This window comes from Kogia breviceps, chromosome 19, assembly GCF_026419965.1.
Source record: "Kogia breviceps isolate mKogBre1 chromosome 19, mKogBre1 haplotype 1, whole genome shotgun sequence".
Classification (NCBI taxonomy): domain Eukaryota; kingdom Metazoa; phylum Chordata; class Mammalia; order Artiodactyla; family Physeteridae; genus Kogia; species Kogia breviceps.
In genome coordinates, this window is record NC_081328.1 from 37,043,191 (window position 1) to 37,065,986 (window position 22,796).

The window sequence follows — 22,796 nt, forward strand, 5'->3', positions numbered from 1 at the left end:
TAGGAGTTGGGACACAGCTAGAATCACCTTTTGTGCTTCTAGGTCCAAGATGATGAAGTTAGCTCAGAGGGAAAAACGATTTGCCAGTCACCCTGTGAAACAGTGGCAGGGCCAGCACCCAGCACTGTGCTCCTTCTAGCCACCCCCCACCCTCCCCCCCACCATTTAGTTGAGTTCTCCAGCCCCTGAGTCCTGCCCTTGACCCGAGGAAGTTTGTGTGTGATCACCAGTAGCTCTGGCTCAGGATGGGCCGGGCAGCTGGAGAACATGCCAGGCTTGGTGAAACACACGGAGGTGGAGGGCTGCTGGTTTCCAGTTCCAGGGCACGTCAGCCAACCTGGCTGGCTGGAAGATGGCGATCCATCTCTTACCTGGGGACAGCCTGTGAGTCTGGCATCGGCTAGTGGTCATAGTTGTGGTGGGGTGTGGCCAGCCAGAGCTAAGAATGGCCAGCCTTTGGCTCCTGCTCAGAGAAGCCACCTACCAGTCCCTGAAATTATTGGGGCCTATGTAGACCCCGAGCCCTTTCACATACCAGCATCTACACACAGACCACAGTGACTCAGGGCTGCCTCTCCTCTAGCTGGTTTGCTGGGGGACTTTGTGATGATGACCCAGGGGAATGGAGGAGACCCGAGTTCTAGTCCTGGCTCAGCTTCAACACCTGGTAGGACATTCGTTTATTCAACAAATATTTATTGAACACCAGGTACTATTTGGGGAGCTTGGAATAAACCAATGAAGAAAAGACCAAGAATGCCCTCACCTCATGGAGACCCAGTGGAGAGAGAAGACAGTAAACCGATGTGACAAATAATTATGAAGTCAGCTAAGTACCTGGCACCAGCACACGACTTCCTCCTCTAGGAGAAAGGAGGGGGTTGGACCGGATGGTCCTGGAGGTCCCCGCAGGCTTGGCTCTGAGGGCTGAACTGGTTCCTGCTACCTCCAAGCCAGCCCTCTTTCTGGGGGACAGGACCATGGTCTGTCCTGTGTCTGGAGATTAGAGGGTTTGGTTCAGGGTGTTGGGTCCTGGGAGACCGTTTGGGTACAAATCTGGATGCCTCCAGTTACTGGCCCTGTGCCTTAGCCATATTGTTTAACCTTTCCAAGCCGCTGTTCTCTTCCCGGACCGGGGCACGAACCCGTGTCCCCTGCCTCGGCAGGCGGACTCTCAACCACTGCGCCACCAGGGAAGCCCTGTTACAGTGTTCTTATCTGTCACCCGTGGTGACCTCTTCTCGGCCTCAAGCTGATTTCTCATCTACCCTCCGATTACGTTGGACCTTGTTAGCTGTTTGAAACACCACTCTGGATGTGTGTGTTTTTTCTGTCTCACTGCCTTTTCCTGGAAGTCCCCCTTGATATGTGTATCCCTTTCCCCTTTACTTCTGTCTCTGTATCCCTCCCGCCCTTCCTCTGCGACATTGGTCTCCACTTCTGGTCTCAGCTGAAAGCTTTGTCCTAACCCCCTGAGCATCTTCTTCCCAGCCTGGCTAGGCCCTCCTGGGTGCCTGGCCCCCTTGACCTTCCTGTGCAATAGTCCTGGATTACTTGGGTGATCTGAAATCCTTAGAGAGTGTCCCCATGTCCTCCCTTTGGAGTTCTTGGTGGCCAGCTAGCCACTCAGGCCTGATGCGTCTTCCCAGTTCAGCCCAGGCTGACTCTGAGAAACGCTTGCTTCCCCTCGGCCATGGGCAATGGGCACTGTGGTTGATGCTGGGACAGGGGCAGGGGCCGCCCAAGGATATGAGAATGGAAGCCCAGAGTTTCCCGCCCCTTCCCCCAGAATGACCCCCACTCTTTTTTTTCTGTCCTGCAGACACTACCCCAAGCAGTCCTTCACCATGGTGGCCGACACCCCGGAAAACCTCCGCCTCAAGCAACAGAGTGAGCTCCAGAGTCAGGTGAGGGGGCGGGGCCTGGCCCTTGGGGGTGGGGCAACCCCTGGATTTGGCAAGGGCTCCTTCCTTCTGTGGTTACTCAGCAAGGCCAAGGCGCTGAAATCCTAGCGGTTACCAATCTCCCTGCCCCCACCCCACCCCCAGTTACTTCACATTTCCTGACTTGATCAGAGAAGAGGGCGAGAGCGCACCCCGCTTCCTACCTAAAGTGGGTGGGAGGGGTGTGGGCGTCGGAATTTTTCTGCTTCAGGAATTTTGTGGGGAACCCCTAGAGCCCACCTCCTCCAGGAGGCTGGTCCCCTCCCCCTCCTCTCCACTCACACCCACCCTCAGAGGGCAGGCTGCGAAGGGGGCCTGTCCTGCCTGCTGCCTGCATCTCCTTGGGCCTGATTTTCCTGAGCGCCTGCTGGGTGGGGAGCCCTGCGTGTCACCTCAGTAGGGGAGGAGATGGGCTTCCTGTGTCAGGGAGAACTCGATCTTCAGGGGACACTGAGGAATAAGCAAAAGGTCCAGAACCTTTAGGCCAGAACGACTAACCCTGCCCGGGGGTCTGGGAGGGCTTCTGGGACAAGCCTGGCCTGGATTGTGGGGTGGAGTGGGGCAGAGCGGGGCTTCATCAGAGACCTCTTGGGGAACGTAACCAAGTGGGCAGGGTGCTCAGGGCCAGGAAAATGTCTTGCAGGATCCACCAGGGCCTCAGAGGGGGATCTCTCCTGATCCCTCCAGAGTGGGGCTCCTGCTGCCAGATCTTGATGTGACTTCTCTGGTCACATGAAGGAGAATCAGCCCTGGGCCATCTACGTGTATTCTCTTGTTGAATCCTCCGAGCAATCCTGCAAGGAAGGTGCTGTTTTCCCATTGTACAGATGAGGAAACTGAGGCTCAGAGACAGTAAGGGACTTGCTGAGATCACATGTGTAGCCATAGAGGTAATGAATGTATTAATAGTTAATGTATGCAGTGCTCAGTGCCCTGGGCGTATTAACGTTCAATCCTCACAACACCCCTGTGCAGTTGGCAGGATCGGTCTCACTTTGTGGAAGAGGTTCAGGCCTCCCGCGTGTCCCACAGTGATGGGGAGCAAGTAGGGGAAGCTGATGTCAGCAGCAGCTCACATCTGCCAGCCCAGACACCGCCCCCGCTGTGGTGTGAAAGCCACAGTCACTGGGGGAGCCGGTGTGGATACCAGAGCCTTGCCAACTGAGGAGGGCTGAGCAGCCCAGCTGGCAGGAAGTAGGCTTGACACAGCGCTGGGGCCTGGGCCTGATCTGCACAGGGAAGACCCTAGCCAGCCCTTGACCTCCGCCCTGGGCTCCCCATCCTGTCTGGAGCCTACAGGGGCCATAGGTGGAAGGGGCTACGTGGGGCAGGCAGACCAGAGCACCTTGGGGTCACCCCACAGCTTGAGAGGACTGTGGGAGTGTGTGTACACGCTCAGGCCAGAAGCAAGGGACACACACACACACACACACACACACACACACACACACACACACCCCACTCTGCTCTCAGAAGGAGAAATTCAAACCCTGTTAATTCCCTCAGCCTTTGTTGCTCCCACAAAAGCTGGGCTGCAGCTCTTTTTGCCCCTGGAACTTGATCCCTGAGGGGCGGGGTCTGTAGGAGGAAGCCACCCCTGCCCAGGTTCTGAAGGCTCTTCTGACCCACCTGTCCCTCCTGTTCCCCAGGGGCCTGGCCCACTGCTCGCCTCCTGGGTCCTGGGCTCCTGGCTCTGGGGCCGGCTGGGGAAATCATAAGAAAGGCAGTCACTCTTCATAGGTTCTCACTGCATCCTTCATAGGACCTCATTTAATCCTCACAACCACCTGATGATGAGGAACTCTTGTCCCTGTGGTGCAGATGGGGACACAGGTGAGAGAGGCCATGCCCCTTGCCAGAGCCCTGTGACGGAGGCAGAAGTCAAGCCCCCCTGCAGCCTGCTGTGGCACCTGTGCGCTAACGCCCAGGATGCACCAGTCACCAGTGGGGACAGCGGGGCTTTTAGAATGCAGGGTCCTAGGCCCCACCCAAAGGGCTTCTGTTTGGCAGTTCTGGGCGGGTCCATGAATCTGCATTTTGGTGGCCCTGGTGGTTCTGATGGGGGCTTTTGGTCCCACAGAAATGCTCAGAGAGGCTTGGAGCCAGGCTATGGGGTAGGGACGGAGCTGAGGATCTGCCGTGAGGGGTGTGAGTTAGGGCTTTGCATTGAGGCCTCTGCTCCAGTCTGCACTTGGGCTCCTGGTGGCTGGGGCTGAGATAGGCGGAGGGTGGAGACCCTGGTCCCGCCCTCTTTGCAAGCCTGGTTCTGTCTCCTACCTCCCCCCAGCTGTGTGGTCTGAGTCTGGCCCCTTGCCTCTCAGAGTTGTTTTTTTTTCCTGCGGTAAAATAGGGACAGCAAACCCAGTCACCTAGAGGTTGGGGGCTGGGCCCCATGCTCTGAGGCTTGAAGGGCTGAGCGGGCCTGGCTGGGGGTGAGCCTGGCTGGGGGGGTGGTGATGGGTTCTGGTTCCTTTGGCCACTGTGGAGGCAGGGCCTGCTGGTGTGACCTTTGGATGGGACGGGGAGGTGGGAGCCTCTTCTACCTCATCTGCCCCGCCCACCAGGGTGTCAGCTGGTCTCTTTCCAGGCCCCTTCCTGGGCCTGCATTGGTGTGTCTCTTCCCAGTCTCTGGGAAGTTGCCCATGCTATTTCAACTTTGTTTTCCTGTCTCTAGATTGGTTCCCAAAGTGGTACTTTGGGTGTCTGGGATACCTGGAGCCTCCCCTGTGAGGGCAGCAGCCACAGAGCTGACCAGAAATGACCCTCTGTGTGGTCCTGCCCAGGCCTGGCTGAGGCAGGGCACTGGTGGCTGGGCCTGGCAGCTCTCCCACCGCCAGCCCTGCGCTGAGAGGCAGCAGCTTTGGGGTGGGGCTGAGCTGGGGCGGTGCAGGCCCCTGAGCCCAGGCAGCAGTGCAAGAAAAAGGTCTCTTTCATTTTTCCCTCATCATCCATGGTGCTGCCCATGGGATATGCCACAGGGCACAGGGCACAGGGTGTAGCACAGCCTCATGCTCTGCCCTGCTCTTGGCAGGGTTCCCACTCTCTTATCTTGAATCTTGTGACCAGCAAGGCAGGCAGCATACCTGTGTCACTCTTACTGGAGCTGGCTGAGGGTCAAATGCTGGATCTGTAGCCTTGTGCCCTTGGGCAAGTTATTTAACCTCTCTGAGCCTTAGTGCCTTCGTCTGTAAAGTGTGGATTACCTCTCTCCAAAGGTTATGAGGATGTTAGTATATATTAGGCATTTAAAACAGTTCCTGGCGGGCTTCCCTGGTGGCTCAGTGGTTGAGAGTCCGCCTGCCGATGCAGGGGACGCGGGTTCGTGCCCCGGTCTGGGAAGATCCCACGTGCCGCGGAGCGGCTGGGCCGGTGAGCCATGGCCGCTGAGCCTGCGCGTCCGGAGCCTGTGCTCCGCAACGGGAGAGGCCACAGCAGTGAGAGGCCCGCGTACCACAAACAAACAAACAAACAAAAACCAAACAAACAGTTCCTGGCATACAGTCAGCACTCAATAAATGTTCGCTGTTACTATTCTCCTGGAAAGGAGAGGAGATGGAACTTGGGTATGATAAAGCTGAGGAATACTAGACCTTCTGATGATTGCTTCCAGAACTGACCTTTTTCGTTGGCTCTCCTCCCCCATCTGTGTGTGTCTAATTTTATTTTTATTTATTTATTTTTGATTTTTTGCTGGGAACATTTAATTTTTTTCCATTTATGTTATGAACTCATCACAGTCCCTCTTTTTTTAATGTTGTGTATTTTATTTATTTATTATCTTTTCTGGCTGCGTTGGGTCTTCGTTGGTGCACGCGGGCTTTCTCTAGTTGTGGCGGGCAGGGGCTACTCTTTGTTGCAGTGCGTGGGCTTCTCACTGCGGTGGCTTCTCTTGTTGAGGAGCGTGGGCCCTAGTGCGCACGGGCTTCAGTAGTTGTGGCTTACGGGCTCAGTAGTTGTGGCTCGTGGGCTCAGTAGTTGTGGCACATGGGCTTAGTTGCTCCGTGGCATGTGGGATCTTCCCAGACCAGGGATCGAACCTGTGTCCCCTGCACTGGCAGGTGGATTCTCAACCACTGCACCACCAGGGAATTTCCTGTGTGTGTCTAATTTTAAAACGACTTTTTTTGTTGTTAGAAGGGGGTAGTAGGCACTACCCCCAGCTCATAGTAGGCACATAATAAGTGGAAATTGTTGGTATCGTATTTTTTTCAATAAAATTTTTTAAAGTCGTGATCTTTTCTCTTAAGTTGGGTCAGCAGGGCAGTTCTTTTTTTTTTTTAACATCTTTATTGGAGTATAATTGCTTTACAATGGTGTGTTAGTTTCTGCTTTATTTTTCAAATTATGCTGCCTATTTGGAGATTTTATGTCTGCATTCAATTCATTCATCATTTACCCAACAACCATATGTTTATACCTACTGTTTGCTACAATAGTGATGAACAAGATAGATCCTGAGAGAATAATTAATAAATTTACATATTAAAAAGTAGAGTTTCTTGGGGCTTCCCTGGTGGCGCTGTGATTGAGAGTCCACCTGCCGATGCAGGGGACACGGGCTCGTGCCCCTGTCCGGGAGGATCCTACATGCCGCCGAGTGGCTGGGCCCGTGAGCCATGGCCGCTGAGCCTGCGCATCTGGAGCCTGTGCTCCGCTGCGGGAGAGGCCACAACAGTGAGAGGCCCGCGTACCCCGTAAAAAAAAAAAAAAAAAAGTAGAGTTTCTTGGGGCCATGGTTGTTCAGGCCTGATGGGCCTCAGGCATCATTCCCAGCCCTGCCTTGGGAGTTTCCAGGATGGGAGGCCCAGGCAGCATCCAGGCTGCAGTTATCTAGCTGCAGTGCTGAGTTGTATCCTGAATCTACCAACAAAGCAGGTTGAGTGACCTTGGGCAGGTAACTTCCCTCCTAGAGCCCCCTGTCAGGTCCTGGTGAGCCATCCCAGATGACGGCAAACACTCCTGCTTGGGTGCTGAGCGAGGCTCTAGGCAGGGACCTCCCCATTTTCTTGGTTCCTCACCTTTTACCTCTGTCACACCCTCCAGCTCCAAACAGCCTCCTGGAAAATCTTCCCCACCTTGATTCTCCATAGTCAGAGCCTTGCAGGTGCTTAATAAATATGGTCACAAACTCCAGAGCTGGGAGGGCTTTTAGATATCAGCTGGCTAGCCCCTCTCAGGGGACCCAGAGAGGGGGACTGACTAGCCCAGGAACATACAGCAAAGTATTGCTGAGCCCAGTCCCCCATCCTTTCTTGCCCCCACTCCGCCCAGCCCTGCCCTCTCTGGGCTGCCTGTGCCAGGAGTGAAATGAATTACCCTCCCCAGCAGGGAGGGAGAGGCAGTTCCCAAGCCTGGGAACCAGCTGATGTCATTGTAGTGTTGCCATGGCAATTATTCCCCTGGATTAGGGGCCTGACACTCCAGAGGCCAGGAAGTAGAGGAGGAGTTGGGGACTGGCATTTGTTCAGCACTTTAAGGTTGACAAAGCACTTTCACACCTACCCTTATCAGTATGCATTGAGCCCTGCTGTGTGCGCCACAGTGTTTGCTTTAGAGCCACTGTCTGTAATCCACACCGTTTATTGGAATGGGTCCATCATGATCCGCATTTTACAGATGTGGAAACTGAGGCCCCGAGAGGTTAAGTCAGTTGCCCAAGATCACTCAGCAGGTGGGAGACAGACTATGTTCATACCAGCTCCCTCTGGCTCTTTGCCTATGCTTGGTGATAGGAAGCCCCCTCCCCATATTTTAACTGATTCCTATGACGGTCCTCTTATAGATGAGGAAACCGAGGCCAGAGGCCTTGGATCTGGGCTTCTGCATCTGGAGCTACACATTTTTTTTGGAATTTTGGAATTTTATTTATTTTTTTATACAGCAGGTTCTTATTAGTTATCCATTTTATACATATTAGTGTGTGGAGCTACACATTTTTGACTCTAAGTTTCTTACCTTTCCTGATGCCCCCTTCCCAGAGGGTTCTCTCCACCCACCTACCCCCAACACTAAGAGTTGCTGTGCTGGCCCAGGCCTTCCTGGAGGAGCTGATGCTGGGCAATTCTGGGCCCTTGCGGTGGGTTGGTACCTGTACCCACTGTGTTAACTTCCAGTCTGATGGGAGCTAGCACATCCAGGCCTTTGTTTTTAGTCTGGATCAGAACAAAAGAGGTTCTGGAACCTTTTAGGCACAAGAACCCCATGGATGGGTAAGCTGGGGCTCGGGGAACAAACGGGGACCCCAGCCCCTGGGGGATGTGCAGAGGAACTGACAGGTATGTATTGTCAGTCGGGTCATGGTGCAGCTTGGCCCTGTGGCCAGATGACTCCACGCCTGGGAGCTGCCTGGAGATTCCCAAGGTCCTGGGCCTCATGTCCTGGGCTGACCTGCCTCTAGGGCAGTACAACCCCCATGGAGGGAATCCAGGCAGCTGCTGGGGTTTGGAACAGCTGGCTGCCGAGGTGGACAGTGAAGACTCAGAAAGCCAAGGAACAGTTCTCTGCCCCAGGGGCATTTCCAGCCTCCATTCTGTTCCTCAAAACCCCCAGGGACGGGCTTCCCTGGTGGCGCAGTGGTTGAGAATCCGCCTGCCAATGCAGGCGACACGGGTTCGTGCCCCGGTCCGGGAAGATCCCATATGCCGTGGAGTGGCTGGGCCCGTGAGCCATGGCCGCTGAGCCTGCACGTCCGGAGCCTGTGCTCCGCAACGGGAGAGGCCACAACAGTGAGAGGCCCGCGTACCGGGGAAAAAAAACAAAAAACAAAAAAAAAAACCCAGGGAAGGACAGGATAGTTTTCATATTTCAATTCTTTTACTGTTTGGGAAGTCCTTTCTGACGTCTGACTCAAGTCCCTCTGGTACTCAGGTTTCCATGGAATTCTCAGAAAATAGGGGGGCAGTGGAGGTGTGGTAGGGGTCTTCCCCGGAGCTTGGAAACCCGTTCTGAAGTGCTGTCTGTCCCCCGCCAGTTTCATCCCCTCCTGTGGCGTTGACCTCAGAACTCAGAAACCAGCCTGGCAGCCGCCGGGGCCTGTCAAAGGCTCATTGATTGAGTTTTCCGAGCGGCTGTCTTACCTCCCCCCTTTCTGGGCACCAACTTTGTCCCTTGGTACAGCCCTCACTCAGCTGGTCACTTAGAAACTCCCTCGGGCTTTTGGCGGGTAGAGCCACATCCTGGCTAGGGTGAGGGCTGGGCCAGTCTTTGGAGCTCTGGAAAGAACCTTCTTCCTCTAGCTTTCAGGCAGGATGGGCCAGTGGTGAAGGGTCAGGAGTCAGGCAGATGAGGGTTTCATCCTGGTGGCTCTGGACATGCTGCTAAGCTGCGTGACCTTGGGCGTGGGACTTTGCCTCTCTGCGGCTCAGTTTCCTTGTCTGTAAAATGGAGCTAATGATAGTATACAGCAAGACTTAAATGAGATAGTTCATGTAAAGCGCTTGGCACTGAGGATACGCTGAATACATATTAATGGTTTATTATCATAAGTCTAATACTTTTTGGCCAAGGCTTGTGCTTTGAGTTGGGGCGTGGAGGTGGATGTCACTGCAGGGGGGTTTCTGGTCAGGGTCTCTCCCCTGGCTGGTTGCTGCCTTAGAGGTGGCTGCAGGCTGGGGCCCTCTCTGCTCCCCCTGCCTCGACTCCAATCCCTCTCCACCCTTTGGTCCTCCAGGTGCGTTACAAGGAGGAGTTTGAGAAGAACAAGGGCAAAGGCTTCAGTGTGGTGGCAGACACACCCGAACTCCAGAGGATCAAGAAGACCCAGGACCAGATCAGTAACGTAAGCTCCCCTGCTCCCTGGGGTGTACCATCCATACTCATGCCCTGCCCTCTCTTCTCGTTCCCTCCCCGCCCGTCTGGCAGACATGCATGAGGCCAATTCTCTGCTGCCCCTGCTTTCCTAGGCGGGCCTGGCTGGCGGCTGCTTGAGCGGAGGGAAGGGAAGGGTTTGGAGTTCTCAGATGCCTTTCCTCTGTGCACCTCCGGATTCCCCCTTTGATACCCTCTGCCCACATAGTATTTCCGCCTTAAAAGGACTGGACTTTTGGGTGGGGTGTACAGGGAGGGCCTTTATGCTAAATCACCCCCGTACCCCTTACTCTCTCTGAAAATCCCCCCCCACCCCCCCGTCTGTGGTGAGTGCCAGGGTCCAGACTGGCTGTTTTGTCTGAGCACAAAGGTCCAAACTGGGTGGCAGGACTTCCCTGGTTGGCTCAGTGGTTGAGAGCCCGCCTGCCGATTCAGGGGACGGGGGTTCGTGCCCCGGTCCGGGAAGATCCCACATGCCGCGGAGCAGCTGGGCCCGTGAGCCATGGCCGCTGAGCCTGCACGTCCGGAGCCTGTGCTCTGCAACGGGAGAGGCCACAACAATGAGAGGCCCGCGTACCGCAAAAAAAAAAAAAACCAAACTGGGTGGCAGAGGTGGGGAGAGGCCGGCCTCCCCCTTGTCTGCATCTGGGTGCTGACACTGCAGTCATTTCCGCCCCTCCTCTGCCTCCTCCCCCACCTCGGCTTGCTCTTCCTTCCTGTGTAAAAACCCCAGCCGGTTTTGCCCGCTGGCCCTGCACCCCCTGGCCTGGCACTCCTGGGCCCAGGGCGGTGACCAGTGTCTGGCCATGGCAGGGCTGGGTGTGGAGAGTGGGCAGTGGATCGATGCGCCCCATGGCACCTGTGGCCAGGGGACAGGCCTCAGTTCCCTGCTTGGTGGAGCCACGGACCAGCAGCCTGTGTGGCTCTGGGCTTTGGGCAACGTGAGGTCAGCGGGGGGGTGGGGTGGGACACACCACTGTGAGCCACAAGCACAGGATGTGGGCCGCAGACCCGTGCCACACAGGGTCCTACAAAGGACCGGGCAAGCGGTTGTCTTCATGTCTGGAACAGGAAGGGGTTGGCAAGTTGCCTGTGTCACTAGGCTGAGGGAATGGAGATACAGGCTGCAGAGGGCCTGGGTGTTAGCTGGTCCACCCGGCATCCAGCCCTCGGCCCTCCACCTGACCTCTCTTGTCGGGCACTCCTTCTAGAAGTTGGCTGGACGGTGCTTAGGGTGGACTCCGGCAGTAGCTCAGGTGGATGTCAGAAGCCAGGGCCCAAGCCTTCAGAACCTGCCATGCCCGAGACCATGGCTTTTAAGCTTTGACAGCAACCTGCAGTGTGAGATACATTTCACGTCGTGACCCACCGAACAGGCCTGCTGATTTATTTAAGGGAAACAGAATCAAAACTTCCAGGAAAGAGTGCTTTACCGCTTAAAGGGCATTCAGATATTTTCAGTTCGGTTTTAGTTTGTGAAAGACGCTGGTTGCCGACTTAACTAACTGGGTTTCGCAACTAGGTTGTTGACCAGCAGCTTGAAATTCATGGCTTGAGGAAAGGGAGTGCTTCCCTTGGGCTAGGACGCCTCTGAGAGCTGTAATCTCTACCTGCTCCCCTGCTCCCCTGCTCCTCTGCCCCCCACCCCCGCCGGAAAAAAAACGCCTGTCTCAGTTGCTTTATAAGCCAGGGCCACACCTGCCCTGCCAGTCGGTGCCCGGACCTCCAAAGGGTAAAGCCAGAGGAAAGAAGGTGTGGGTCTCAGCTCTCCACATGCAAAATGGGAGAGGGGGAAGCCACGGGTAACAGAAGGAAGACCCAGTTGGCTCACCAAGCTGGCTGGAACCTTGAGTCTTCAGCCTCTGTGGCTTTTCATTGTGAAGACTGTCTTATCTTGGATACCTGTTCCCTGCCTACGACCCAACCCCCAGCACATTCACTCATTGCTTCTAGCCTGGGGCTTTTAGAAGGGAGACAAGCCCAGTCATCCCTGCCTCCCTTTCGGGAAGGCCTCCAGAATACTTCACACGCAGCCTATTGCACCTGCATGCACCCCTCCCCCCTCCCCCCTCCTCCTCCCCACCTCCCCCCTCCTCCTCCCCCTCCTCCCCCCAAACTAGTTATTGGAGGTGTTAATGTCTGGGGAGCCCTGGTAACGGAGCTCACTCTGGCCAAGACACTCACACCTGAGGAGATAACATCTTATCATTAACCACAGGGCTGCAATTAGCTGATTGTCCTCTGCTCTGAGGTGGGGGAGGTGACTTGAGCCTGACCTGGTTCTGCTTTTGCAGCTTTAGCTGGAACCTGTGACTTGTGACCACAATGCTGGAATACTCTTGGTTTTAGCAAGTACAGTTAGTCTGTCAACTGTGGGCCTCCAAACAGCTGGATGAGAATCACTTGTAAAGGTTGATTGAAAATGTAGGCTCACAGGCCTCCTCCCCAGGCCATCTGGGAGCAGAACCCAGGAACCAAGATTTTCGCTCTCTCTTTTTTTAGGAACCAGCATTTTTTTTTTTTTTTTTTTTTGCGGTACGCGGGCCTCTCACTGCTGTGGCCTCTCCCGTTGCAGAGCACAGGGTCCGGTCGCGCAGGCTCAGCGGCCATGGCTCATGGGCCCAGCTGCTCCGCAGCATGTGGGATCTTCCTGGACCGGGGCACGAACCCGTGTCCCCTGCATTGGCAGGCGGACTCTCAACCACTGCGCCACCAGGGAAGCCCCAGCATTTTATTTTTACAATTATTTTTGTTGTTCCTTTTTATTTTTATTGAGCTGTAATTGGCATTCTGCACTGTATACCTTTAAGCTTTCCAACATAATGATTTGCCTTACATACACCATGAAATGATTGTCACAGTAAGTTTGGGGAACAGCCATCATCTCATACATATACAAAATTAAAGAGATAGAAAATAAAATTTCATTTTCAGGAACCAGCATTTTTAACACATTCCCTGGGTTACCTGAAGTTTGAGAATCGTCACCAAGAGCCTGAAAAAGCTTCACCAGAGGTGCCAGGCCTGGCCACATCCCAGAACCCCCCAGGGAACTTTAAACCATGTTGTTAACTTGTCCCTCCTCCAGAAGAGTTTTGGGAAAGATGGTGTTTAGAGCCACACCTTTTATTTTGTATCCAAAATAGCGTTCCTGTATGTAGCTTGTCACTCACTTCCCAGGTTAATGTCAGATGACTCCTCATTTGCCAGGAAAATGTCAAGCATTTAGCATGTGATAAATATTGTCAATTGCTATTAATTTAAAGGCAGACTTGTCTGCTTTCTACACTGTGGCTAAAGAAGGGACGTGGACTGAAGTTTGGCTGAAAAGTTAGGCCATTGTCTAGAACTGAGAATGTCTGGAAAACTGAGGGGGCAAGGTGCTAGTTAGACATCTGTGGTGAGTATTTGTGTCTTTTTTTTCTTTAATTGAAGTATAGTTGATTTACAATGTTGTGTTAATTACTGCTGAACAGCAAAGTGATTCAGTTATACATATATATACATTTTAAAAATATTCTTTTCCATTATGGTTTATCATAGGGTATTGAATATAGTTCTCTATGCTATACAGTAGGACCTTGTTTAGTAATTGTGTCTTCATTTAAGGCACTTGAAGGGGTGAGAGGCCAGGACCACAGGCTGTGAGCTGAAATTTATCCTGGCCTTTGGTCACCAGCTGTGATAGCTGTAATGGACGGGAGTCTTTAATTGCTGAGGTCCCTATACGGGAGCCACAGCCTTCAAGCAGAGAAGCTTTTATTTATCTACATATCTACTTATATACTGATTTTCTGTGTACAATTTTGGGTCTTTTAACTTTTCCTTTTTCTGTGAAGTGTAACACATAAACACCTGTGTGTGTACTCACCATGCAAGTCAAGAAGCAGAGCATGACAGCACCCCTGTCAAAATAGAGTTTTCAAAGTGTTAAAAAAAACAAAAACCAAAAAACGTAACTCTCATGCAGTGAGTACCTATCATATAATTGCCTTAATTATGAGGAACCAGCTGGAGCATCTGACAGACAGAGGTGATGCCTAGTCTGTGAAAGAGAGCACTGGATATAATTAGGTACAGAACTAGTTAGTGTTCTGGCATTAGCTGCAGAACTAGTTAATGTCCTCCAGGACTATAAAACCGTAAGATTTGGGCTTCCCTGGTGGCGCAGTGGTTAAGAATCTGCCTGCCAATGCAAGGGACATGGGTTCGAGCCCTGGCCCGGGAAGATCCCACATGCCACGGAGCAACTAAGCCCACAAGCCACAACTACTGAAGCCCGGGCACCTAGAGCCCGTGCTCCGCAACAAGAGAAGCCTCAATGAGAAGCCTGTGCACTGCAACGAAGAGTAGCCCCCCGCTCCGCAACTAGAGAAAGCCTGTGCACAGCAATGAAGACCCAACACAGCCAAAACAAACAAATAAATTAATTTATTAAAAAACCCAAAACCATAAGCTTTGGAGATAGCCTTGCTACAGGCAGAAATCCTTTGCATTTCTTTCAGTCAGAAATAATTAGTAGCTTATATTCCTTAAATAAGCATCATTCTTTATAGTCCAGGCCTAATCAGTGGTAAATAGTAAAGTCAAAGAAAATTCTAGCCCCAGAGTCAAATGGCCCGGAGATGGGCTTGTTGGACAACCCTGTAGTTTAATTTTTGAAAGCGTGTGCTGTTCTTTTCTTTACAATTTAAAATGTAGCTATGCTTTCTTTTTTTAGTATGTAATTTTTTTTCTTCTTTTTAAATTGAAGTATACTTGGTTTACAATGTTGTGTTAGTTTCAGGTGTACAGAGAAGTGATTCAGTTTTATATATACATTTTTCCTCCAGATTCTTTTCCCTTATAGTTTATTACAAGATATTGAGTATAGTTCCCTGTGCTATACAGTAGGTCCTTGTTGATTATCTCTTTTATATTTAGTAGTGTGTATATGTATCTCAAACTCTTAATTTATCCCTCCCCCCCCAACTATGCATTTCTGAATGCTATAGTTTTGTTTTTCCCAATTTTGAACATATCTATTCTTTTGTGTCTTGCCTCCTTTGGGCAACATTGGGTTTAAAGAATCATGTACATGTTTGCATGCAGCTGTAGTTTGTTCTTTTTTATTGTTGTATAGCATTCCATTTAAAATGCTTATATTGATTCTGGTGTTGATGGTCATTTAGATTGCTTCTATGGCTGTGGACAGCTTCATACATATTTCCTAGTGTCAATGTGGAGTGGAATTGCCAGATCTCAGAGCGTATGTTCCTTCAGCCTTACCAGATAACGCTGAACTACTTTTCGAGCAGTGGTATTGATTTACCCTCTCGCCGGCAGTGATGAGAGTTTCCGTGGCTCTACGTCCTCAGACTTGTTCATTTTAGCCATTTTGATTGTGTGTAGTGGTATCTCGTGGTTTTAACTTGCATTTCTCTGATTACTAATGAAATCGAGCACAGATTTACATTTGTTTTAAAAACAAAATCGTGTTAGTCTCTCACAGGGAGCACAGCATAACATGGTGGTTGAGAACAAGGAGCTGATGTTAGGATTCACCCACCCCTTACCTACCTACCTCCTGAGCTTGGTTCCCCCATCTGTAAAATGGGGATGACGGTGATACATTGTTCTTGGGCTGGCTGAGAACAGGAAATGAGTTGTACATATAAGGACACCACAGAGGACTGCAACAAACGGAAACCCTGTTAGAAAAAAACAGACCCTGGCTGGTGAGTTGACTATTCCATTCAAAGCCTGATGTTCCCTTCTTGGTCATGATGTAGCATCATGTGGAAGCAAGTGTGGAGTCAGACCTTTGTTTTCCACCACAATCAGGAGAGCCAGGGGTTCAGAAAACGGAACATCAGCTAGCAGAAAAAATGCATTTTTCTTAGGTTTGGAATGGACCCTCAACTCGTCATCCTGGAGTCCTGGCTGGCAGGGCCCTTGGATGAGTGGGGAGGGTCCTTAGGCCTGGGTGCCTCCACCCATGTGTACTTGGATCTCATGGGCACAGTTACAGCCTGGCATCCTTCCATGGGATCCCAGGACAGTTTTTAGACTAGGGCTCTGCTGACATTTCTGAGCTTATGGTGTCGCCTTTTCAGGGCATTTAGACGATTAGAACTTTGCTGAGCTTGGAACAGGGAGGGATCAGACAGGGCCTTGGCCTCTGAAAAATGTTCATTTCCTTTTTGAATGTGCTAACACCCTTTAAGGTGCCTCCTTGCTTCTCAGACCATCAGGTTGATCAGCAAAGTAATAACAGTTTCCTCGCTTTTTGGGCAGGGGAGGGAGAGGAGGTTGAGAGGATTGAAATTTTATCAGGTGGGGCTGGGCAGAAGGGAGCTGCAGGCTCACTTTTTGCAGTCCATTTCCCCTCTGTGCTGCAACTCCTGACTTGGGTGCCAGGCACCCCTTCTCTCAAAGTGAGGGTGACCTTGTGATTATCATCCCTTTTGAGAGTGAAAGGCAGTGCTATTCATATTTATTCCAGAAGACATGAACTGGGACTAGGGGCAGACTTGGGCATGTGGTCACCCTGACCCAGGAAAGGGCCCGTCCAGCTGTGGCTTTGTCCTTGTGTCACCAGCCTCAGCCCTGACTAATGAAAGTCATTTTACTTCTGAGCCTCATTTGCTTCTGTAAATTAGGAATTAAAGTGCACCTATCCGACTTATTTTTTTTTAGGGTGATTATTGTCAGGGCCGATGGAGATTATGTGCAGAGAACTCAATGTGAAGAGCTGAGCAAAGTCAAGGTTATTACTATTACGATTAACAGGTGGTTCCTGCATCGATGGTGGGGAGGCTGCCACTACTCTGTCCACCTGGATCAGCTGGCCCTAATTTTATAGATGTTTATGCATGTGGGGTGGCTTTTTAAGGAGCAGGATGGCTCCCATCAGCCACTTGTGGAAACGCGCACATGTCCGTACTTGCTTTCAGCTCTAGAGTTTGGCTAGGTTCCTAGAGGTAGTCGGGAGCCTCAAGACCACGTGGGAGCAGGTGGTGCCGTAACCTCTTTTTAAGACGAGGAAACTCAGGCCCAGAGGGGACGGGACTCTTCCAAGCTCACGTGAGCAAGTGAAGGGCTCATGACCCCAGGGCTGAGGCGTGGGAGGGACACTGCAGCTCTCGATGAAGGACTAAGTCTGCAGGACACGAAAGGGGATGGCGCCAGGCCTGCGACGCAGACATGCCTTCTTCCTCAGAGAGTCACCCCTTCACTAATACAGACAGAGCCGTAGCCAGAGAAGTGGGCTGTCAGTCGGGGTAGCTGGGCCCCGGCACCAGGGACACACCTGCCCCTCAGCCAGCCTCCTGGCTCCCTCAGGGCCGGGTGCAGGCCTCTGTCCGCCTCCACATGTGCACTTTCCCTCCCCTAGTCATCGGCTCCCAGAGTCAGGCCTTTTTTTTTTTTTTTTTTTTTGCGGTACGTGGGCCTCTCACCGCTGCGACCTCTCCCGCTGCGGAGCACAGGCTCTCGACGCGCAGGCTCAGCGGCCATGGCTCAGCGGCCATGGCTCACGGGCCCAGCTGCGCCGCGGCATGTGGGATCTTCCCGGACCAGGGCACGAACCCGTGTCCCCTGCATCGGCAGGCGGACTCTCAACCACTGCGCCACCAGGAAAGCCCCAGGCCTCTTTTCATTAACAGACAGTAAACAAGGGAAGCTGACCTTTCCCTCCCCCCACGACACAAGTCAGAAAGCCAGTTGCCTTGGGAGCCTTAGAGGCCTCTCCTTGTCCCCACCCCCGACTGCTCACCAGAGGACGGGGTCACCAAGGGAGTGGGGCTAAGGGACACTCACCTTCTGCCCTTGTCTTAGGAATCTGAGAGCAGGGCACTGGCCCTGTGTCTTTGAACTTCACCCCTGGGTGCTCTTCCTTGTGGGAGTTCAGGGATTCGATGGGTTTTCAGTCTGACCAGGGCCAGCTGCCTCCCCTTCAGGAATGGGCTCAGTTTATTTCACCATTTGGGTGTGGGTCCCTACTTGGGCATGAAGGGGAAGGGGCAGGGGGAGGAGGGGGCTGGTCCTCCCTGCCTCCAGACAGGGCCCATCCTGGGCTTTGCTGCTGCCCCAGCTGTTCTCCCGGCCTGGGCTGCAGTGGGTCACCGTCCGTTAACAGCTGGAAGAGCAGCCGAGCAATGTGGGTGGTCCCAGCCCACCACCCCTGCAGACCTTTAGCCCAGCTACTCCTGTGTAAGGCCTGCCTGGCCGAGTGTTAACTCTTGCCCTCCTTGCAAAGCGGATGCCAGAAGGCAGCAGAGTGGGAGGGGGTGGCTCATGGGAGGTCCCGGGCTGGGACAGCTGGATCAGGCCTTGGCAGGGGCTTCCGGGGCACAGGATCGCTCGTTGTTGCTTCCGCTGCAGGAAACAGGGCAGGCTTTGCCCCCATCCATTCCCTGTCCCCTCACCCCACCCCCTTTTTCACTGGGAGAAGCACAGGGCGGTGGGATCCTGGTGAACAGGAAGTGAGAACCAGCTTCTGGTCCGAGGCCTGGAGAGAATTCAGGCCTGGGTCTGCTCAGGACAGGACCAGTTTTCTGTGTCCTGCTTTCCAGGTTTCCTCTGGGGGGTGAGGGGGAGCTATTCTGTCACTCTCTGTCCCACTTCCTCCCCGGCCCCGGCCCAGCCCAGTGATCGGGGAACACACAAACCATGGGCCTTCCACCTCTCCTTGGTTGCTTCCTCCCCACTAGGGGTCCTCAAGGTGGGGTGTGGGCTACATGCCACTGGGAGTACAGGGAGAAAACCCTAGAACTCCTGGACGTGGTTCTTTTTCATCTCATCCTTTGTTTTATTCATATTTTTGGTGTAAGTTTTACAAGAGACATTCCATATTTGTAAAGTGATGCTTGTGTGTAATTGATAAAATAGATGCAATTTGGGAGGATTGCGCTAAAACAGATTTTACCAACAGGAATATGCAGTCAACATATTTGGGCAAGCGGGGATCAGCAAACTTTTCCTGTAAAGGGCCAGATAGTAAATATTTTAGGCTTTATGGGCCGAAGGGCCTCTGTCGAAGCTACTCAGCTCTGCAATGAAAGCAACCATAGGTAATGGGGAAATGAATGGTGAGATTGTGTTCCAGTAAAACTTTATTTCTGGACACTGAAATTTGAATGTCATAGAAATTTCACATGTTACCAATCTTATGCCTCTTAATTCTCCCCCCACTCCCCCATCCCCATCCTCCGAACATTACAAAATGTAGAAACCGTTCTTAGCTCGCAGGCCGTGAGCAAACAGGCTGCAGGCCCGTGGACCAGAGTTTGCCAACCTCTGCTCTAGATCACTGGTTCTCAAACTTGAGCCTGCTTCAGACTCACCTGGGGGAATCTTTTTAAAGCGCATAGTCCCCCCAACAAAAAAAAAAAAAAAGAAAGAAAGAAGGAGAGAGAGAGAGAGAGAGAGAGAAAGAAAGAAAAAAAAAGTGCATATTCCAAAACCCCAGCCCTGATTTTGTAGATTCTATGGAAGGTCCTGGAACCTGCATTCTAACAAGCAGCTCAGGTGGGTTGAGAGCAGACAGTCTGAAGACCAGATCTTAAGAACGCAGCTCTGGGTCCTGGTGTGTTCAGTTCAGCCAGCGCTTGCTGAGGACCCTGGGGTGTGTGGCTTCTCTAGGCCTCTTTTTGCCCATTTTTGGAACCTGAGGAGAGAAGGAACTCATCTTCTAGATACCAACCCACCCTCAAGGGAGGGCCTGGCATTTCTTTGCCCTGCAGGCTAGGGTCCTCAGCAGAACTCTGCGAGGTCATGCCCACAAGAGGCCGAGTCGCCTGCTGGCTAAGAGCACAGTTTCTGGAGTCTCCGTGCGCATGGGTAACTCATGCTGCTTGTTGGTGCCTTAGTTTCCTTCTTGTCTGTTAAATGGCGACTATACTGTACCCCTTTGTAGGTGCTGTCAAGGTAAAACGAGCGTGTGATGCAGAACACCTAGCACACTAGGTGCCTGGCACCTAGTAGGTGCTGAATAAACAGGAGTTGCTGCTTTTGCTGCTGTGGACCAGTGTGAAAGCAGGGTAGCCCTAGCCCCTGCCACAGGCACAGAAAAATGACCATTTGTCTGGTGCTTTAGTTTACGTGGCCCTTTCACATCCATTATCTCATTGCATCCTTCAGCAACCCCTGTAAAGTGGAAATGGAGGTGTAGCAAGGTTAAGTGCTTGTTCAGGGGCACACAGCTGGTACACTCCCAACAAGAACCCAGCTCTCTTTGCCTGGAGACCTCCAGGAGTCTCTCCCGTCCCAGGATCTTGAGTGGCAGTGGAAGGGGAGCTTTGGTTGGTTTGCTGTGGGTCCTTCACCCAGCACTTTCTGCCCCCGCAGATAAAATACCACGAAGAGTTTGAGAAGAGCCGTATGGGCCCCAGTGGGGGTGAGGGCCTGGAGCCGGAGCGCCGAGATCCCCAGGACGCTGGCTATCGGCGGCCCCAGGAACAGCAGCCTCACCACATCCCAACCAGCGCCCCAGGTGAGCGTGAGGCCTGTGCGGGCAGAGGACCTGAGGCCAGGCCGCGGCTACAGGGTGGGGAGGAGGTGAGAGGGAAGCCTTGTGTACACACACACACCCCCCAGGTCCCATCCCTACCGAGGGCACAAGCACCAGGGTCAGGGCCCGTTCCGGGCTCCCAGCGCCATGGGGGGAGACACAGCCCCTGCTGCAGAATTCGCGGCACCAGCAGATGTGCACACAGAGACAGAAGCCTTTGAGCAGCGTGGCGGTTGACTGAGGTGATGGGTGGTGGAAATACACGGCATGGGCTTCGTGGAAGAAGGGAGCGGGCTGGCTTTGGCAAGACAGTTCCTGAGCCCGTCTCCTGCCGGCTTCTAGTTTACCAGCAGCCCCAGCAGCAGCAGGCAGCCCAGTCCTACGGTGGCTACAAGGAGCCTGCAGCCCCGGTCTCCATACAGCGCAGTGCCCCAGGCGGGGGCGGGGTGAGTAGCCCTGGCTTCAGGGAGAGGAGGTGTGGGAGGTGAGTGGGCCTAGGGGACACTTCCTGGACGTAATTCTTGGACTTTCCTTAGAAAACCCACCCAGGAGGCCTGGCCTCCCCTGACCTTTGACCCCAGCTCCCTTGCCATCTGCAGATAATAGGGGTCTCAGGCTCTCGAGCAGAAAGGAAGTGTGGTGTAGGGGGCAGATTGGGACCCTGTGTTCCAGCCATAGCTGTACATTGGGCGAGTCTCGTCCACCCAGCTCCCGGCCCACGTTTCCTTACTCCAGCTGCCTGGGAGCACACAAGGCACCTTGCTGCTTGGGGCCTTCCAGACTGCGCCCTGCTCCCCAGTCTCCATGACGACGACCTGCCAGGTCCTTCAGATCTCAGCTTGCCCCTGCCTCTGAGGCACCCTCCCAAACCACCCTGTGTCGAGTGGGTCTCCCCTGACGTGTCTGTCCTTCCGCCCCACTGGTTTCCTTCAGAGCACTTTTTCCACCTTAAAACAGTTCTCTGGGTTTGTCATCTTCTGACTGTGACCCCCACTGGACTTGATGCTTCATGTGGGCAGGGCAGTGTCTCTTTGGTTCACCTACTCTGAGCCAGGCACAAAGCGGGCAGTCATCAACTTAGTGAATAAATTAATGAGCGAAGTGGGAGGTGGGGTGGAATCAGGCTTACCAGCCCTCAGACTTGAAGTTCGGTCTGTAAGTCCTGCTACTTATCCCAGTGAAGGTGCAGCCAAGCTCAGCTCCTCCGTGCCAGGTGCCTTGGAATTCAAAGCAGCTCCTGTAGAAGCAGGCGGGGACAATACTCCGAGAAATAAGTAGCTTGAGATAAGTGGCCTGCTCAGGCCTCAGGCTCTGACCACACAAAGGAGGGAATGATTGTCAGTGCTATCTGGGGTGTCAGGTGGGCTGGAGAGGTCGTGGGAAGGATAAAGTTCCAGATAGACCAGCCAGTCCTTCCAGTACTCACTGAGCCTGTTCTGGACTGAAGGGATTTGGCTCTGAATAAAAGTCCACCTTCCTGCCCTCTTGAAGTTTACATTCCAGTCGGGAGATAAGTAGGTATGTAACAAAAGGTCAGAGATAAGCTGTGAAGAAAAAGACAGCCGAATGAGGAGGGGAGAGAACAGCAAAGTTCTCAGTAAAGTAAAGGAACGAGTGGTGGAGGGGAACAGCAATTGCAAAGGTCCTGAGGCAGGAATGTTCTAGGAAAGTGCAAGGATCAGCAGGAAGGCCAAGGTGACCAGAGAGGGGAAGAGGGTAGGGAATGAGGTCTGTCTGATCATGCAGGGACTTGTAGGCCATAGGAAGGCCTTTGTGACTGGTGAGCTGTGCAGAGTAAGGGGTTTGACTTGTGTTTTTAAAAGATGGCTCTAGCAGCTGCGTTGAGAAGCACCAATAGAAGAAGGTTGAGGGCGGGAGCAGGGAGATGAGTTAGGCGGCTATTGCAGGATGCAGGCTTAGATGTGGTGACTTGGCCCAAGAGATTAAAGGCAGAGTTGGTGATAAGAGACCGAGGTCACTTCAGTCATTTCTTGAGAGTTATGATCTCATTCCATAGCCTTCGGGGCTGATGAAGCTGGTTTCTGCTGCAGGGGGTGGGGGTGGGGGGTGGGGAGTTTGAAATTTCATGCTGAAGAGGATAGGGGGCCTCTGAAGGATTTAAAGCCAGGGAGTAACATCCTCAGGTTTGCATTTTGGAAAGTTCCCCCGAGATCACAACAGATGAACAGTTGGAGGAGGCAGACCAGAGGCTGGAAACAGGTCTGAGCAGGGGTCCTGGTGGTGGGGCGGGGCAGTCGGGGCAGATCCCAGAGGTTTCTAATGGGCTTGTCGGACCCACACTGATCCCAGAGCCTGGCCTGGGGCACCGAAAAGCCTGAGCTGACCCCCGGAGACAAATCGATGTCAAGGGCAGTGAGGGTCAGAGGATATTAGAATCTTGCCTACTTCCAAGATCACAGCTAGAGTTCATGTGTTTTTACTGGACATTTCCTAGAGCTGGGGCTTAAGCACAAGACTTTGGCTGAGGTTGGAAGGTGGGACCTGACAGATATGTCTTGTGTCACCTGGAGGTTTTTCTCACAGGAATTGGTCTT

At 53.0% G+C, this 22,796-nt stretch overlaps 1 protein-coding gene across 1 annotated transcript in view; it reads left to right on the forward strand.

Moving 5' to 3' along the window:
* The window catches only part of LASP1 (LIM and SH3 protein 1), a 41,674-nt gene that overhangs the window by 15,250 nt on the left and 3,628 nt on the right, over positions 1 to 22,796 (forward strand). The window contains exons 3-6 of the mRNA XM_059046547.2: positions 1,823 to 1,907; positions 9,613 to 9,720; positions 20,079 to 20,223; positions 20,584 to 20,687. Of these exons, the coding sequence (XP_058902530.1) occupies positions 1,823 to 1,907; positions 9,613 to 9,720; positions 20,079 to 20,223; positions 20,584 to 20,687 (442 nt within the window). The remainder of the gene's footprint in view (positions 1 to 1,822; positions 1,908 to 9,612; positions 9,721 to 20,078; positions 20,224 to 20,583; positions 20,688 to 22,796) is intronic.